A 20137-nucleotide genomic window follows, 5' to 3' on the forward strand; every position below is an offset into this window, starting at 1 on the left:
TACTGGGTCTTGCCCAAGGCCTGTCAACCACTGACTGGCTACCACCTATGTTCACTTAAGGCCCTGACGCTCCACAATAAGCAGGTGGTAAGGCCAGCCAGGCTTGTGTCCTTCCCTTCAGGATAATGAGTTCCCTCTCATCGCTGGTGGGTCCAGAGATGCCATCCAGGAGCTGTGGGCTGAAGTCAGAAATTTTAGGAATCTACCCAGTGCTCCGTTCTCCTGCAACTGAGCTGGTACCTCAACCATGTGACAAAGTCGTACTCACTTTCCATCTCCTTTCCATAAGAAGACATGTCTCTCCCCATGGTCACCACTGCCCCAGGCCCATAGTGAGTACTGCCTGGCTACAGTCAACGTCCATTCAAGGCCCAAGGGCTTTTTCGTCAGCTTGTGGTGAATGCTGCCAAGCCTGGAGTTCTTTTTTCAAAGCAATGTGCTCTCATCTGGCCCAGGCAAGGTCCAGAAATGCTGTCCAAAAGCCAAGGCATGGAATCAGGGACCCCATGAACTCTGGGTGCTGTACCCCACTGTGGCCAAGCTGGTACCTAAGCTGCAAAACAAAATCTCCTTCACCCTTTTCTCTCCGTTTCTCAAGCAGAATGGGTCTCTCCCCATTGCCATCACAGCTGGGAATGTGCTTGGTTACACCAAAGCCAGCATGTCTCTGAGTCTCACCCAAGGCCCTTGGCGAGTACTACCTGGCTACAGCTCCTGATTATTCAGGGACCTAGGGTATTTTAGTCAGCAGGTAATGAATCCTTCCAGGACTGGATTCTTCCCTTCAAGGTAGCAGGTTCCCTTCTGGCCTAGGGTGTGCCTAGAACTGTTGTCCAAGAGCCATGGCCTGGAATGGGAGTCTCAGAACTCTGATTCCTTATTCTACTATGGCTGTGCTGGGTTCCAAGTTGCAAGACAAAGTCCTCTTACTCTTCCCTCTCCTCTCCTATCCTCAAGCAGAGGGAAAGTGTCTATCCCAGACCTGTGAGCTCTGCTGCCTGGGGTTGGGGAAATGGGTAGTACAAACTCTCCCTGAGCCACTCTAGATGGTGTATCTCTAGGTCATTTGCCCAAGTCCACTGGCTCTAAGCATAGCACAGCACCAGGATTTTCAGTCCTTGTACCTAGACTGCCTTTCAAGTTTATTTAAGACCCAAGAGCACTGTAGCCTTTAGTGGTGAGGCTTGCCAGAACTCAGGATCCAACTGCTGGGATGGGCTAGTCCCCACTTGCTAGGGCTGGTGTAAATGCTCCTTCTTGGGCACTGGCTGAGTTCTGCCTGTTGTTGCTTTCTGCTGTGACAGGACAGCATTGAGTTCCAATGTTCCAATGCAAAGTCCCACAATTACTGCACTCTCCCTCCCTCAAGCACCCAGATTCTCTTTCCATGCCATGTGGTCACTGCCAAGGGATCAGTGAGGGGTGGCATTAGTAATTATACACTGTCATTCTGATTCTCTCCAGTGCCTCTTTTAGTGATATGAAGTTAAAACCAAGTATTATGATTGCTCATCTGATTTTTGGTTCTTATGAAGGTGTTTTTTGTGTGGATGTTTGTTCAATTTGGTGTTCCTGTGGAGAAGATGATTGCTAGAGGCTTCTATTCAGCCATGTTGCTCCACCTCCTTGAAAGCTGACAGTCTTTTAATTTTTAATCACCTTACCATTTGTTTATTACTATTTTTAAATGATTGGAATAATTGTACATATTTATCATGTACAGCATTATATTTTTAAGTATATTTACATTGTGAAATGGCAAAATCTAGCTGATTAACATATGTGTTACCTCACATAGTTATACTTATGGGGTGAGTACACTTAACATCCACTCTGTTAGCATTTTTCCAGAATACAGTATATTGTTATGAACTATATTCACCCTATTTACAATAGATCTCTTAAACTTACTCCTCCTGTGTAACTAATATTCTGTATCTTTTGACCAATATCTCCCTAACCTCCCCTTCCCTGCCATCCACCTCTTGTAACTACCACTCTATTCCCTAGTTCTGAGATCAACATTTTTAGGTTGCACATGTCATCAAGATCATGTGGTATTTATGTTTCTATGGATGGCTTATTTCACTTAACATAATGTCCTTCAGGTTCATCCATTGTCACAAATGGCAGGATTTTTTTTTTTTAAGACTGACTAGTATTCTATTGTGTATATATACCATATTTTCTTTATCCATTAATCCACTGATAGACACTTAGGTTGATTTCATACCCTGGCTATATTGTGAATAATGTGGCAATAAATATAGGAGTGAACATGTTTTTTCAACATATTGATTTCATTTTATTTGAATATACACCCGTTGGTAGAAGTAATAAATTATATGGTAGTTCTGTTTTTTACTTATTTGAGAAATCCACACCTTGTTTTCCACAGTGGCTGTATTAATTTACATTCCCAACAACAATGTGCGAAGGTCCCTTTTTCTCCATATCATCACCAACATTTGTTATCTTTTATTATTTTCATGATAACTCTTGTATCACTTGTGAGGTGATATTTCATTGTGGTTTAATTTTGCATTTCACTAATAATTAGTTGTACTGTGTATTTTTTTATATCCTGCTTGATAGTTTTCATGTGATATTTTCTTGGTGACTTCTCAAATTTCTTTTGCAATCCGTATACATTCAATGTGTTATCAGTCAATTTTGAGTGAAAATAATAATTAATCTCTACTTAATCAGTAAAATCAGCTTTTATTTTCTTTATCTAAATATGAAGTGTCTTAAAATTACAGAACATATGTAATTTGTATACTCTATATTGCATTTATTTTATAACAAGACAATTAACTGAACCTGAGTCAAGGCACATAGCAATATACTGTACATCTCAGATTTTATTAAATTCAGTAAATCCATTTTAATATCATTATGGAAAGAACTGAGAAACAAAAGAAAACCACTGAAAATATTTAAACTATGTTGGCTTGGAGTGTGTATTTTAAAGGTCTCGCTACAAAAAATAAGTGAGGTGATAAGTATGTTAATTAACTTGATTTAATCAGCCCACATTGCATACCTATATCAAAACATCACATTGTACCCCATAAAGGTGTATAGTTATGATATGTTAATTAAAATATTAATAAAAACTTTGTAATAGAGCTGATATTGAATTTGAGCATGCTTGATTTAGACTTTATAATAATATCCATTTTATCATTTTATGTGACCATTGACTTTCCAACTACTTCCATCGATGTCTTCAGTTTTTTATCCTCTGTAATGCCTATAGTCTAATATCTTTTTTCCTAAGAAGAACACTTGAATAGTTGGACAGGGGTCATTTGAGGAAGACTGAGGCTATTTTGTACAGTGAAACAGGGTTGCGATCTGAAGATAAAACTGTCCTGAAATACATTGAAAAAATATCCAAATGATGGCAACATCCCTGGATCAATTGGTACATGTGTCTTATTTCTTCTTAGCAAAATACTTATTGATTATTAAGAAGATTAAATCTGAGGTAAAATGATCCTGCAGTGGAAATCAGTCTCTGCAATATATTAGTTTCATTAAATACAAAATAGTATTAATTGTAGACCTCAATTCATATGAGTTTTAGAGATATAGGATATCCCAATCAGATAAGCAGTGGAGCACAGTAAGTCATAAACTGTGGGCTCAAACCTTGGCACTGTCATTTCAGATCTAAATAATGACCTTGGGTGTGATTTTGAAGGATTCTATGTCTTCATTTTCTTATTTATAAAATGAGAGAAATAATTGTACCTATACCTCATATGATTTTTAAAAAATAAAATGAGTTAACATAAGTAAAGTGCTTAGAGTAATAAGCACTCTGTAAATGTTGGGTACAAATATTAGCATTATATCTGTCACCTAATAAGCACCAAAAAAAATTAGTTATCCTTAGTGAGTTTTCTGTCTACAGTCAATGATATCTTAAAACAATCAACTATACCAAAAAGGGCTGAAATGAAACAGCTTCTTTTCTTATCAGACCTTACCTTTAGAGTTACTTGTCTGCTATGGTCTGTTCTGATAACTTCGTCTGACTTATTGTTCATCAAGTCTAGACAGTTTCTTCTGGATTTTAACTATTGTGCATGAACTTAACATCTTGCCTAGAAAGTAAATGATTTATTTATATATGAATATTTCCACTATTTACTAGTTTTTCTTCCTTAATCTCTCCAAGTTCGCTCCTGGTAAGAAGCCTCCCAATAAATATCACAAAAATAGTTTGCATTTATGTAGACCTTATCCATATTTATCAAGTGTTCTCTATTCATGAGGTGAGGTCAGTAAGGTAGACTTTTTTCAAAGTCATGGTTTATGATAAAATTTTGTATTATTACTTGATGGATAGGCTTATCAAAGTTTCTTGTAGTAATGATGAACATATGAAAGTATAAGGAAACATAACCTGAGAAGGCTATGTTTTGAGGCTATCTGTGAAGGTTAAGAAAGTGTTTTTATTGTCTTGCAATTTTATAAATTGTAAAATGCAAGTTCAGAATGGTAATGCCTAGGTTTTCTTCTAGGGTTTATGGTTTTATGGTTTTAGGTCTAACGTTTAAGTCTTTAATCCATCTTGAATTAATTTTTGTATAAAGTGTAAGGGAGGGATCCAGTTTCAGCTTTCTACATATGGCTAGCCAGTTTTCCCAGCACCATTTATTAAATAGGGAATCCTTTCCCCATTGCTTGCTTTTCTCAGGTTTGTCAAAGATCAGATAGTTGTAGATATGCGGTGTTATTTCTGAGGGCTCTGTTCTGTTCCATTGATCTATATCTCTGTTTTGGTACAAGTACCATGCTGTTTTGGTTACTGTAGCCTTGTAGTATAGTTTGAAGTCAGGTAGCGTGATGCCTCCAGCTTTGTTCCTTTGGCTTAGGATTGACTTGGCGATGCGGGCTCTCTTTTGGTTCCATATGAACTTTAAAGTAGTTTTTTCCAATTCTGTGAAGAAAGTCTTTGGTAGCTTGATGGGGATGGCATTGAATCTATAAATTACCTTGGGCAGTATGGCCATTTTCATGATATTGATTCTTCCTACCCATGAGTATGGAATGTTCTTCCATTTGTTTGTATCCTCTTCTATTTCATTGAACAGTGGTTTGTAGTTCTCCTTGAAGAGGTCCTTCACATCCCTTGTAAGTTGGATTCCTAGGTATTTTATTCTCTTTGAAGCAATTGTGAATGGGAGTTCACTCATGATTTGGCTCTCTGTTTGTCTGTTATTGGTGTATAAGAATGCTTGTGATTTTTGCACATTGATTTTGTATCCTGAGACTGCTGAAGTTGCTTATCAGCTTAAAGAGATTTTGGGCTGAGATGACAGGGTTTTCTAGATATACAATCATGTCATCTGCAAACAGGGACAATTTGACTTCCTCTTTTCCTAATTGAATACCCTTTATTTCCTTCTCCTGCCTAATTGCCCTGGCCAGAACTTCCAACACTACTAGGCATTAGCATTCAGGACATAGGCATGGGCAAGGTCTTCATGTCTAAAACACCAAAAGCAATGGCAACAAAAGCCAAAATTGACAAATGGACTCTAATTAAACTAAAGAGCTTCTGCACAGCAAAAGAAACTACCATCAGAATGAATAGGCAACCTACAACATGGGAGAAAACTTTTGCAACCTACTCATCTGACAATGGGCTAATATCCAGAATCTACGATGAACTCAAACAAATTTACCAGAAAAAAACAAACAACCCCATCAAAAAGTGGGCAAAGGACATGAACAGACACTTCTCAAAAGAAGACATTTATGCAGCCAAAAAACACATGAAAAAATGCTCACCATCACTGGTCATTAGAGAAATGCAAATCAAAACCACAATGAGATACCATTCTCACACCAGTTAGAATGGCAATCATTAAAAAGTCAGGAAACAACAGGTGCTGGAGAGGATGTGGAGAAATAGGAACACTTTTACACTGTTGGTGGGACTGTAAACTAGTTCAACCATTGTGGAAGTCAGTGTGGCAATTCCTCAGGGATCTAGGACTAGAAATACCATTTGACCCAGCCATCCCATTACTGGGTATATACCCAAAGGACTATAAATCATGCTGCTATAAGGACACATGCACACGTATGTTTATTGCGGCACTATTCACAATAGCAAAGACTTGGAACCAACCCAAATGTGCAATAATGATAGACTGGATTAAGAAAATGTGGCACATATACACCATGGAATACTATGCAGCCATAAAAAATGATGAGTTCATGTCATTTGTAGGGACATGGATGAAATTGGAAATCATCATTCTCAGTAAACTATCGCAAGGACAAAAAACCAAACACCGCATGTTCTCACTCATAGGTGGGAATTGAACAATGAGAACACATGGACACAGGAAGGGGAACATCACACTCTGGGGACTGTTGTGTGTTGGGGGCAGGGGGGAGGGATAGCTTTAGGAGATATACCTAATGCTAAATGACGAGTTAATGGGTGCAGCACACCAGCATGGCACATGTATACTTATGTAACTAACCTGCACATTGTGCACGTGTACCCTAAAACTTAAAGTATAATAATAATAAAATAAAAATAAAAATAAATGCAAGTTTAGTGAAATTCAGTGGCAAACTCAAAAGAGGCAGAAATTAATTTTGGATACATGTCTGCTCACTTGGGCTTGTTATTCTGCAATGCTCATATTTGTCCTAGGTCCTTGGATCTCTCTGCTCTGATGAGACAAGCATGGGAGTGAAGTGTCAGGCCCAATAATGCATATGCTTATAACTGATTCCCAAATTTGTGGGTAAATAAGTTTGATTCAAGATTCTGGGTGTACTTTGAAAATTTGAATTAAGTTCCACGGAAAGGAAACCATAAAAGAAATAATGATTACTGATAAAAGAAAATACACAACTCATTTATATAACACTTCGCAGTTTATAAATCAGTTTCTCAACCATCATCTGAATTAAATGTGTTTCTTTACATAGCTATGAAAGTTGCATTATTTAGAAGTCAAAACATTTCAAAATACTTGAAGGTTTATAGTTAACATGATTAATAGGTACTGTAGTGGGAAAATATTTATTCATGCATGTTTTAGTTCATTATTGATACTGTTCACAGAGGAGAGAAAGTAGAAACTACTTGGAATGACAGCCTAATATTGGAGCACATGAAACTGGAAGAATCTTTCTAGATACCCATTCACTTAGCCTTTTTCCATGCATTTGATGTTTTGAATGTGGAAGGGTCAAGTATGCACTGGCAGGGGGTGGGAAGGAATATGGAAAGATGACAGGAGGGAAGCAAGAAGTTACTGATGGAGTAGTGCTGTGTATTCTGAAGGTGGGGCTTAAGAAAAAAAGTTTATCATTCTTTTCCCTTTTCTACTCTGCAGTTTCTTGACATTCAAAAGAGTATGTCACCAATGATTCTTTCTTGTGATGTACATTCTCAAACTTTGACTCACTGTGACTAGCACAGCCCTTAACCTAGACCGTGCTAATTGTCGTTATTCTGGGCAACGAGGGAAATCATATTAGCTATTTTATCATAGAATTAGTGGAGAAAGGGATCTTTTAAATGTCGCCTTTCTCCCTGAACACATTCTCTTCAGTTCTTTTCTTCTCTCTTTTCTTTCATCTTTCTTGACCTCTGCTTCACATGTATTCTATTTCTTTATGATCAAAATTAAGGGGGACATTTAGTTGAAGTGCACGACTCTGAAAATAATTTGCTCATCTTTGACATCCTTCTTACACATTTGCAATGGTTTTAATATTTCACACTCACTGCATTTGATCCTCACTTCCAAACATATGTTATGGCATTATTACTATGCATTTATTAATTCATTTTATCTTTATTACTACTTTGTTTTCATTTCTATTGACATGAATTTTATGACACATTTAATGACTTGTTAGTAGTACCATGTTAGTAATAGTGGATACCTGAAGAAGTGTTGGAGTTAGGATCATGACGACTAAGAAAAATCCAATAAGACTAAGTTTCCTTATATTAAGCTAAGCAGCAAGAACATAGAGGCCATCTCTCTGCTGATGGAAAACTGGACTATAAAATGCTATTAATCTGTCATTAGCCTTTGTAGCCTGTTGCAATGACAGAGATGCCTAGCTGTCACCGAGGGGCATGAACTGTATTGTTCGTGGTGAATAAGCTGACCCTGGGCAAGAAGTCAGCAAGGGATTTTGTAGTTCAAGTAAGCATAAGGAGAAGCCATCATCAGTAATATTAACATCTTGTTGGTTATATTAAATGACTGGATTTAATGCAATAAAAAGTCAAATTCAATGTATCAAACTCATTCTAGAGAAACAAATATTAATACCTCTTAGAAAATTATTTTAATTGCAAAATAATACATGCTTATTTAAAAATTGAACATTACCAAGTTTATAACAGGGAGTTTTCTCTTTCACCCATTCTCACTCCACAGAGGTAACTACAGTTATAAATTTCACGATTATTTTTCTAGATATTTTCTGTGCATTCATAAACATATATATATTTATATATATGTTTATATATATGTTTATATATATATGTTTATATATATGTTTATATATATGTTTATATATATGTATATATATATATATGGGAGTATACTAAACTTACTAATATGCAAACTTGCTTTTTCACTAAACATGAGTATTTTTTATGTATGCACACATATATTTACCTGTTTCACTTTAATTATTCTTCCCGTTGATTCATTTAATCAATATGCTATTGATGAACATGTAAATAACCTAGCTTTTATTGCTATTATTTAAAGATGCAATAAACATCCTTCTACAACTACTCATTTTAATTCTGTGCGTTTACCTGTAGGATGAATTCAGATAAGCGGAACTTGTGGTATAAGGGTAATTACCAATATCTTAAATATGTCCATGACTCCTTGAGACATTATTCTGGAGTTTAATTTGTGAAGCAGAAGCACACAATAACTGGTATTTTTATAATGAAGGTAATTTATTTAGCACCACAGCCAGACCAAACTTGCACCAAAAATGGTTTTCTTCTGTTTCCTCCTGGAGGTAAGAAGTTCCACAGATCTTACATTTTGATTCTTTTCTCTGTGATACTAACAGAAAACTGTGTGTCCATCCAGGCCATGTATATCTTAAATTTTCAACTATCTGAGAAGATGAGTGGTCAGCAAGTGTGGTAGCTATAGTCTTTTTTCCTCATTCAACAAAGTCCTAGAGGCTTGTATCTTTGCAGCTTTGTGAATTATTTGAAAACTGTGGTATCCATGTCATCTTTTTCACAGACTTTATACCGTGAACAGTGGACGTTTTTCTTACAAGAAGTCATTTTACCCATTGCAATTATTGGTTTTATTTTCTCTTTCAGGGCTGGAGGTGGACTTTATGGTATTGACAGCATGCCGGATCTTCGCAGAAAGAAAACTTTGCCTATTGTCCGAGATGTGGTAAGTTATAACTGTTTAATCCTGTTTGATTGCATGTGTGGTTTTTTTCCTTACTAAAATGTAACGTCCTTCTTATTCACTGTCTAGCCTGTAAATATTTCATGGAATAAAAGTATATGAGGCCAGATGCTACCTCCTGTTATATTTATTATTATTTCTTTAAAATCTATTAGATGGAGGAGATAACTCAAACCTTTGATAGCTTTTGATATAAGTGGAAATTACAATTAAGTTAATATGACCCTATAATTGGAGCAAAAAGAAATTACGCAGCATGCCAAGCAAGTGAATAGGCTTTGATGTGTTTAGTGTTATGAATGACCAGAAGTTTAATTCACAATGCTTGAGGCTTTATTTAAACTTCTTCACCTTAACACGGTGGACCTGAATACTTTATAAAGCAAGCAGATAACATTAATCAACTCTTTATTATATTAAAGTCAATTCTAGCTAAATTAATAAGCTCTTCTATTTAAAGAAAATCATGGTTCACTTTGGGAGGCCGAGGCGGGCAGATCACGAGATCAGGAGATCAAGATAATCCTGGCTAACGTGGTGAAAACCTGTCTCTACTAAAAATACAAAAAATTAACTGGAGTGGTTGCGGGCACCTGTAGTCCCAGCTACTCGGGAGGCTGAGGCAGGAGAATGGTGTGAACCCAGGAGGCGGAGCTTGCAGTGAGCCGAGATTGCGCCACTGCACTCCAGCCTGGGCAACAGAGCCAGACTCCGTCTCAAAAATAAAAATAAAAATAAAAATAATAAAAAAGAAAAGAAAACCATGGTTTTCAAGTTATTAACATCATTATTACTTCTGATCATGACTCTGAATAAATCTGTTTCCTATATTGAAATATGCTGCGGCCACCTTGATAAATGCAAAAAATTGACCATGGCCTGCATTAGATTGTAAAAAAAAAATCATCATGAAAAAATGTCTCTTCTATCATCCAAAATGTCTTCACATTTTATAGGCATATTTTTAATATTATATGTGATATGAAAAATATATTTTCCCCCATAAAAAGTAAATTTTCTTTCGGCAACAATGTACATTACTTTTTACATCAGTAATTTTTAATTTTGCTAAGAAAGCCTTCATCTGAAGGCCACCACTTTAGTTTTAAAATATGATCCTGACTGAAAAGATCTTATACTGGAAAGTATAACATGTCAGTACATTTAGTTCAGATTTCTGTCGTCACTATGTGGAAATAATTGTAAAGTGTTAGGCTAATTTAACATTGTTATACTCTTTTCCTACCTTTCATGTATCTATTTACACTTTGTTTCCTCTCACTTCTGGAATCTTCAGGCCATGGTAAGTGCTTTTCTATTTATTTAATTAATATTTTGCATTCTTCTCATACACTGCACTTACTCATGGGGTAAAAGAGGGCAAGATGGAGAAATGAAAAGACAGACATACAAGAATAAGAAGTTTGTTCTGCAAGAATTTAACCTCTGGTTCAATTCTGAAAGAGAATATTATGTATGCAACAGGTGCAAACACAGACCAAAATGGATACAAATATAGTTTTAGGGAATATATTTTTCAAAGATGAAAGATCTTCTTGGGTAAACTCTTGGAGGTAAGTCTTCAAGGTAAATGTGGAGATGAGTGGAGAGTGACATTCTTACCCAGGTGTATGCTGAATTTTATTTGAGTTAATGACTTTGTAACGCTGAGGAGATATGTATATGACCAGATGGGTCTCGGGTGATCAAGAATGCATTATTCCACAATGACATCTCTTTGCTCCTAATGGGATAACAGTTTTAATATTCCCATATGGAGCTTCTGATTTCCAACATTCTCTATAGCACTGCTGAGTTTCTTGTATTTCATATATTTTGGGTAGGAGTAGGTAGTGGTGGTTATGGTTCTATTTTATGTGGTGAGGAAACTAAAGGGACTTGACTCTTATTTAAGATCGCTCAAGTTAATAGCATCAAGTGAAGAAAATGAATCTGGATGTAACAATTCTCAGTAAATTAAATGGGCACTTAGAAAAATATCTTGGATAGATATGGAAGAATATTCTAGGGAACTATGAACAACTCAGGAACCATCTAATACTAATTATGATTCACGGTCATCACCAAAGTCAGGCTGGCTCTCTACCAAAGGTTATGTATTCTGAATGAATCTATCACAACCACCTTGGGGAATAAGAAAGTTTGAGAAGCCTCTTGCTAGCCTGAGGTGGTTGAGGGGGCTGGTCATCTTAAGGCTGGTCATCTTGCCTTTCTGGGCCTCAGTTTCATCATCTATAAAATGTAGGGGTTGGGTTTGATGAGTTGTGGGACCTTTCCAGTTTTAATATTGTATTAGTCCATATTCTGGGTGAATCGGCTGATTACCAAAATGGCAGGTCCTTACTAACTAAAATATGAACAGTGATAGCTGATATTGCATTTTCACCTTCTGCTGCGCAGTATATGCACGTCAACGTCCCTATGTATTAATAAGTCATAATTCTGTTTGTTTTAGACCCTGGCTGCCCGGAAATCTGGACTCTCCCTGGCTATGGTGATTAGGACATCCCTAAATAATGAGGAACTGGTAAGTACTAGATATTGCTCATAATATCTAACTAGATATTGCTCATAATCACAAGGGAGAAACCGTTCTGCTTGAGCTACTCATCTGTGATGTTTAGTCCAATGTTCCGGAAGTAACTGGGAGCATGAGGAAAGCCTGACTCCAAACAAACTTCCTCAGGGACTCAGCCAATCATTTTCTTCTCCTCAAATACGTATAAACCTTCCTATCTTTACAAATGCTGTTCAATTCTAACATAACTTCCCTATTATTCTCCCTGTGGAAAAGTCCTACTGATTTTTTACATAGTTTAAGTTTTGCCTCTTTTACGAGGTTTTCCCCCAAACAGCTTCCATCTTCCTCCTTCCTCCCCTTCCAGCTAAATGATTAATTTCCTCCTCAGGACTTTTATAGGTTGGTTTTTTTTTTTGAGACGGAATCTCACTCTGTTGCAGGCTGCAGTGCAATGGCACGATCTCAGCTCACTGCAACGTCCACCTCCTGGGTTCAAGGAATTCTCCTGCCTCAGCCTCCCTAGTAGCTGGGACTACAGGTGCTTGCCACCATGCCCAGCTAATTTTTGTATTTTTAGTAGAGATGGGGTTTCACCACATTGGCCAGGATGGTCTCCATCTCTTGACCTCATGATCTGCCTGCCTTGGCCTCCCAAAATGCTGGGATTACAGACGTGAGCCACCACACCCGGCCCTTTTATAGCATTTATTCATGACCTCCATAGGGTCATATGATTACGAGTGAAGTCGGCTTGGTATGAGTCCCATCTGTGCCACTTAATTAGAATTATTATATCCCACAAGTTATGTTACTTCTTCAAGCCTGAGTTCTCTCATCTACAAAGAGAGGTGACAAGGAAGCTGAGAGGATTAGGAAGTAGATACATGCTTAACATTCAGCATAGTTTAGGTTATAATAAGCAATATATACGAGCTTCTGTTTTATTATTTTTATTACAATTATTTTGATTATTTTGCATACACCTTTCCTTTTAAACTCTGATATCCTTGAGGGTGGCACTATAACTTGTTTGTTGTTCTTGTTAAATGATTCTACCAGTATGGCTTAGCACACTGTCTGGCATGAGGTGGATGTTTGTAAATTCCAATTGAATGAAAGAACCACGCTGATTAGAAGATACAAGTAGGCTGTAATTATTTAGGTCAGGGATTCTTAAATCCGGCTCACTGGAACACTTGAGGGAGCTTTAAAACATACAGTGATGGGGTCTCATTCTCAGCCACTCTGATTTAATTGGCTTCAGGTGTAGTTTTGGTAAAAGGGATTTTTTTAAAAAAAATTCTTGTGTTTTGTGCCTGACATGTTCTGTTCTGGTAAATGTGTCTTGCACATTCTGCTGGGGATTTACTTGAGACAGTTTATCTGTGTCCCTCCCTATGCTTGGAGACTAATATATCCTACCTCCCCAATTTTAGCAACTTTGTCATTCTTACAGAATAAAAATTCTGCCAAAAATATTATATTACCCATTTTAACTTTCTATAACTTAACATTTAAACACCATTTTTATGTCTATATTTCTCATTGCCTTCCTTCTTCTTTCTGTCATTGTCATCTTTCATCTAAATGTCAATCTTTCCTGGGTTTTTCCATCAGCAAGCTCCCCTACCCAGTACATATCAGCAAAACAAAACATATTCGTTGGACTATCTGGAGGCTACAACAAGTTGATACATTTTCTATTGTGCCACAGGAGACAAAATGTAATTGCATTCTCAGAGTATTATTCTTTCTTTCTCTCTTTCACTCTTTTTATTCATTTATTTTTTGCAGACAGAGTCTGGCTCTGTCATCCAAGTTGGAGTGCAATCATATGGTCATAGCTCACTGTAGCCTCAGCCTCCAGAGCTCACATGATCCTCTGGCCTCTCCCTTCTGGGTAGTTGAGGCTAAAGGCATATGCCACCACACTCAGCTAATATTTTCATTTTTTTTTTTTAGAGAGAGGGTCTCGCTATGTTGCTCAGGCTGGTCTCAAACTAAGCAATTCTTCCACCTCAGCCCCCCAAAGTGCTGGGATTACAGGTGTGAGCCACCATGGCCCCCACCTCTTTATTCTTATCTGTTAGATTTACGATGCCATGTAATATTTTGAGTATAGTTTGGGCACAAGACAAAGCAGACATCCTCTGGTGTAGGAGAAAGTTGCATATTGCTTGCTGAATCTCAAAGCATCTAGTCTTCTTTTGAGTAAATAATAAAGGCTGAAGAATTTTATTGATAAACTCCTACACTGTTCCTTTCCTATGTTTTAAAACATGGTATTTGATTTGAACTATGAATACTAATTCATTTGACAAGTTAACAGGAAAGCATAGAAATTAGTGGAATGCTACTGTATTTTCTGAGTCCTGGACAGGGGACATATCCTCACTTTAAGGTTAAATTAGCTATTGATCTGCTTTTCAACAACTTAAAAATATCACCTTTACTCCTTTAGTTTCAGAAGGGCTCAGTAAAAAACTCTGTGTTGGTGTTGAATGGATGAACAGAATCCATCAGTTACCTCTCAGATTCATAAAGCCCATTTCCCTGGGACTCATGCCTCAAAAAGTAAATGAACTATGACTTCTGTACAACAGGCATATTAAATGTCACTCTTGACGAGCTGTCGCATTCAGTCATTACACAGGCAACTAACATAAATGCTGGAGCAAATAATTTGCACTCCTTGGTGCTGAAAATCTTCCTAGGCACACTTGATATAAAAAATAAAATATTTGTTTTTATGTGAAGGGAAATGGCTTGGTGATGTGGAAAATATCAAACGGTACCACTTCTATTTTAATTAAAGAAATGTACAGTTTGAAGCTCAGTCATCTCTTCCAAGGACAGAACAGACACTAATGCCTGATGCAGGATGACAGTGGGTCACCTAGCACTGCCTCCTCCACTAACGCTCTGCTGGCCATGGGTGAAGCATCACCAGTGGCCCCATCCATCACCAACTCCTCCTTACCCATGAGGTGCTATTAGGACTGATCGAGAATCTCAGTTTAATAAGCTGTTAAGGATTATGATTTCTGAAAATTTCCATCTAGCTTGGTAACATAGGAAGGACCAACCAATCTAGTATCTAAATACTATAGCAGTAGTCTTCCTAGCACTCCACTATCCATCTCTGTGCTAGTTTCACAGACTGATAATTTCTTAGGTGTGAACCTGACAGTGGGGCAATCAAAGTATATCCATTTGGTAATTCAATACATGCTTATTGACTATCTGCTACGTGTCAGGTGTTGTTTCAGACTGGAAATAAAGTAGCGAACAACTCAGCCAAAAATCTCTATTTTCATGAGGCTTACCATACAGTGGGAGCGGGACTGAGATACTTAATTTTGTATCCACTGTTGCTGCAAGTCACATGGAAGCTTCTAGTAGGCAAGATCGTTTAAACCAAGATAGTCTCAGATGAGGTTTATGGGAAATCAGGTAGAGGGAGAAATGAAAATGACTAAGCATAAGAGGGATCCTAGAGCCCTGTTGGTTCTCTCTGGGTTGATGGACGTGTTAAGGCTGGCAGGTTTCTAGGAAGTGCCCATTCTCAGTAAGGGGAAGTTTGTCTAGGATTCAGACTTTGTGAAAGGGACTGGCAAGAACTAGATGTGGAGGTAATCAAAGATCAAACCTGAGCCCTATTTCTAGCATGACACTAGAAAGATAACATGGAAGGAGAAAACTGCTCAGAACACCTTTCTGAGACTTCAACTTCAACCAGAGCTGTAGGCTTACAGCACACCCAGGTACTTCAGACCCCTGCTCAGGAACAGGAACACTTTCAGGCCACCTGGATAAGTTTTGAAGTGAAAGGGGCCTGAATTAGAATCTCAACTCCACCTCTCACTAGCTTTGACTACTTGTTTCTTCTCAATATTCTTCACCTTCCTGAGATAACTTTGCTTCATCAATAAAATGAAAGTAATAATAGTTACCTCACAGTTTGTGAGAATTAAAAGAAATAGCTTATGTAGAAAGCCCTTTGTTTAGTCAAACCCTTCCCATTCCCCCTTTTCTCTTTATACAGTGGCTGGCATGGCAGGTGGCCATCAGCGCAGTAGGTCAGGAACTTGTGATTGGGGCTGCAGAATACATGCTAAAGTCTAATGCCTCCCTGCCCTCTTTGCACCTGAGGGTAATTTTCCTTTCCAGGAAGTACTGACATGGAAGCCAGCAATAATGACACCAAAGCAAAGATTATCTCTTGTCTGCAAGTATTGCTATTGGTTCTGTTATTCTTCATAAGCACAGACTTTGACTTGAGATCCATGTTGGTCCAGTTCTACAATTTACCTACTGTGGGGCCTAGGGCAAGTTATGGAAATTTTCATGTCCTTGATTTTCTTATGTGTTTACTAATTATATCATATTTTTGCATCTACTTTGCATCATAAGGTAAAAATGACTGTTTTTCCGTGTTCTTGAACAATTTTGGCACCATTATTGAACTAGCTTAATAAGATAAATGGGGAAGATTTCCTTTTTTTCCTTCTCTGGGATGGTTTCTATAAAATAAGTTCTGTATCTTGAAGGACTGGCAAAACTTGTCCTCCAAAACCACCTGGATATGGTACTTATTTTGAGAGTAATTTTTTGACTATTGAATCAACTTATTTAATATAGTGATTGTGTTCCCTAAGCATTCATTCTTGAGTTAGTCTAGACAATTTATATTTTTTCAGCAAGTTGTCTTGTTTTTCTAAATTTTTGAATTTAATACCATCAATTTTTTAATATAATTATATCATGATTTATATAAAAATGTGTGCCATTTTATCCTATTATTATTTATTTGTATTTTCTCTCTCTTTTGTAAAATTAAAACTGCAGGAAATTTCTCTGGCTTTGCTTTGTTGACTCCATATTATCTCCTTGTTTTCTATTTCATTTATTTATGCTCTTGTCATTTTCAGATTTTTTTTATTCTTTGTATTCACCCCGAAACTACTGTTCTAAGTTATAGAGTTGAACATATAGTTATTGATTTTAATGGTTCTTATTAACTATTGCATATACACAAAGTAATATTTACAATGTAAGTGAAGAAAATAAATAATAATAATAATCTAACCATGTATCCATTTTTGACGCGTAAGTACATACTAAAAGTTAATTTTGTGATTAACAATTTTTCACCACACAATTTCCCATGGTTCCCTGACTGACTTTGCTTGGTTACATAAAAGGACAGTTACGTGCGATCTATTTATAGGAACGGTCAGCCCCCTCCTCACCTTTGTTTTATAAAATCCTAAACATTCTTCTCTTTTTTTTTCCTTCAACTTTTAAGTTCTGGGATACATATGCAGGATGTGCTTGTTACACAGGTAAATGTGCGCCATGGTGGTTTGCTGCCCAGATCAACCCATCACCTTGGTATTAAGCCCAGCATCTATTAGCTATTCTTCCTGATGCTCTCCCTCCTCCCACCCCCACCCCGACAGGCCCCGTTGTGTGTTATTCCCCGCCGCACGTCCATGCGTTCTCATCCTTCAGCTCCCACTAATAAGTGAGAACATATGGGGCTTGGTTTTCTGTTGCTGTATTAGTTTGCTGAGGATGGTGGTTTCCAGCTCCATCCATGTCCCTACAAAGGACATTATCTAATTCCTTTTTATGGCTGTATAGTATTTCATGGTGTATATGTAGCACATTTTCTTTATCCAGTCTATCATTGATGGACATTTGGGTTGATTCCATGTCTTTGCTATTGTGAACAGTTCTGCAATGAACATATGCATGCATGTATCTTTACAACAGAATGATTTACATTCCTTTGGGTATATACCCAGTAATGGGATTGCTGGGTCAAGTGGTATTTCTGCCTCTAGATCTTTGAGGAATCTGTCTTCTACAATGATTGAACTAATTTAATTCCCACCAACAGTGTAAAAGCATTCCTTTTTTTCTGCAACCATGCCAGCATCTGTTGTTTTTTGACTTTTTAATAATCACCATTCTGACTGGCATGAGGAAGCATCTAATTGTGGTTTTGATTTGCATTTCTCTAATGATCAGTGATGTTGAGCTTCTTTTCATGTTTTTTTGACTGCATGAATGTCTTCTTTTGAGAAATTTATGTTCAAGTCCTTTGCCCACTTTTTAATGAGATTGTTTATTTTTTTTCTTGTAAATTTGTTTAAGTTCCTTATAGATCTTGGATATTAGACCTTTGTCATACAGATAGATTGTAAAAATGTTCTCCCATTCTGTAGGTTGCCTGATCACTCTTATTTTAGTTTCTTTTGCTGCACAGAAGCTATTTAGTTAAATTATATCCCATTTGTCAATTTCTGCTTTTGTTGCAATTGCTTTTGGCGTTTTTGTCATGAAATCTTTGCCCATCAGTGTGTCCTGAATGGTACTGCCTAGATTTTCTTCTAGAGTGTTTATAGTTTTGGGGTTTTATATTTAAGTCTTTAATCCATCTTGAGTTAATTTTTGTATATGATGTAAGCAAGTGGTCCAGTTTCAGTTTTCTGCATATGGCTAGCCAGTTCTCTAGTGCCATTTATTAAATAGGGAATCCTTTCCTCATTGCCTGTTTTTGTCAGGTTTTGTCAGATGGTTGAAGGTGCATGGTCTTGTTTCTTATTTCTCTATTCCATTTCATTAGTCTATGTGTCTGTTCTTATACCAGTACCATGCTGTTTTGTCTACTGTAGCCTTGTAGTATAGTTCGAAGGTGGGTAGGGTGATACCTATAACTTTGTTATTTTTACTTAGGATTGTCTTGGCTATTCAGGCTCTTTTTGGTTCCATACAAATTTTTAAAAAGCTTCTTCTAATTCTGTGGAAAATGTTCATGGTAGTTTAATGGGAGTAGCATTGAATCTATAAATTACTTTGGGCAGTATGGCCATTTTCACAATATTGATTCTTCCTATCCATGAGCATGGAATGGTTTTCGATTTGTTTCCTTTCTAATTTCCTTGAGCAGTAGTTTGTAGTTCTCCTTGAAGAGGTCTTTCACTTCTTTTGTTAGTTGTTATCACTAGGTATTTTATTCTTTTTGTAGCAATTGTGAAGGGGAGTTTGTTCACAATTTGGCTCTCTGCCTACCTGTTGTTTGTGTAAAGAGATGCTATTCGTTTTTGCACATTGATTTTGTATCCTCAGACTTTGCTGAAATTGCTTATAAGCTTACTCTTTTGGACTGAGACATGGAATTTTCTAGATATAGGATTATGTCCTCTGCAAAAATAATTTGACTTCCTCTCTTCCTATTTGAATAGACTTTATTTCTTTCTCTTGCCCAATTGCCCTGGCCGGAACTTCCAATACTATGTTGAATAGGAGTGGTAACAGAGGGCATCCTTGTCTTATGCTTGTTTTAGACTCATAAGAATGCAGTCTCCACCCCAAGTAGTAAATCTTAGACTTCCCACATTACAATGGCTAAAGTTTCCCCCAGTGTAGAAATCCATATTATTTTTAGTTTCATATATTTATCAAATTAATTATCTCATACCACCCGCATCACTTGTATACATTTTTATTGAAAGTTTGAATTGGGAAAAAAAAGAACATTTATAGTGCATAAAATCTATCATATTTTGTTTTCAGATTATGTTCTGTGTCATAACAAAGGGCTTATGCTATATTGTGCTCTCCTTGAATTAAGGAATCATCTACGTTAGCATTGTTCTGCCATCTTTATTTGGACTCACCCCATAAGTTTCTTAGGACAATGTTAATTTATATCTGTTATAAAGCAATAGAAGTGAAAGAAAACTACTTACATTCTCACATAGATAGGATATAACTTTTAGTCTTTGTTTGTACTTTCTGCTACAAAAAAATCACCTGAATAATTCTAGCTCCTACAGTCAATCAATTTTATAGGATGATTACTTAGATGAGCAAATCAGCACTGAAATTATGTTTGTTTTTATAGGCAGGATTTTATCCTAGCATTGCTCTGTCTTCATGTTTATAACAAATTTCAAAAATATCATATTGTACCTAATGTTTGGTCTGCAAAAAATTCTGATGTTTTTGTCCAGAAAAAATAACACTTATACTTCACCGAAGAGTAGATGTATTTTTTTCTGGAAAGCATACATCAAGTATATGAAAAATGCCTCAAAACAAGAAGCACTTTTTTTCTTGAAAG

At 36.8% G+C, this 20137-nt stretch overlaps 1 protein-coding gene across 1 annotated transcript in view; it reads left to right on the forward strand.

The window, feature by feature from the left end:
• UNC13C (unc-13 homolog C) overlaps positions 1–20137 on the forward strand; it is a 662499-nt gene that overhangs the window by 250858 nt on the left and 391504 nt on the right. The window contains exons 5-6 of the mRNA XM_063652632.1: positions 9365–9443; positions 11938–12009. Of these exons, the coding sequence (XP_063508702.1) occupies positions 9365–9443; positions 11938–12009 (151 nt within the window). The remainder of the gene's footprint in view (positions 1–9364; positions 9444–11937; positions 12010–20137) is intronic.

The sequence above is a fragment of the Pongo pygmaeus genome, chromosome 16 (genome assembly GCF_028885625.2).
Source record: "Pongo pygmaeus isolate AG05252 chromosome 16, NHGRI_mPonPyg2-v2.0_pri, whole genome shotgun sequence".
NCBI classification, from domain to species: domain Eukaryota; kingdom Metazoa; phylum Chordata; class Mammalia; order Primates; family Hominidae; genus Pongo; species Pongo pygmaeus.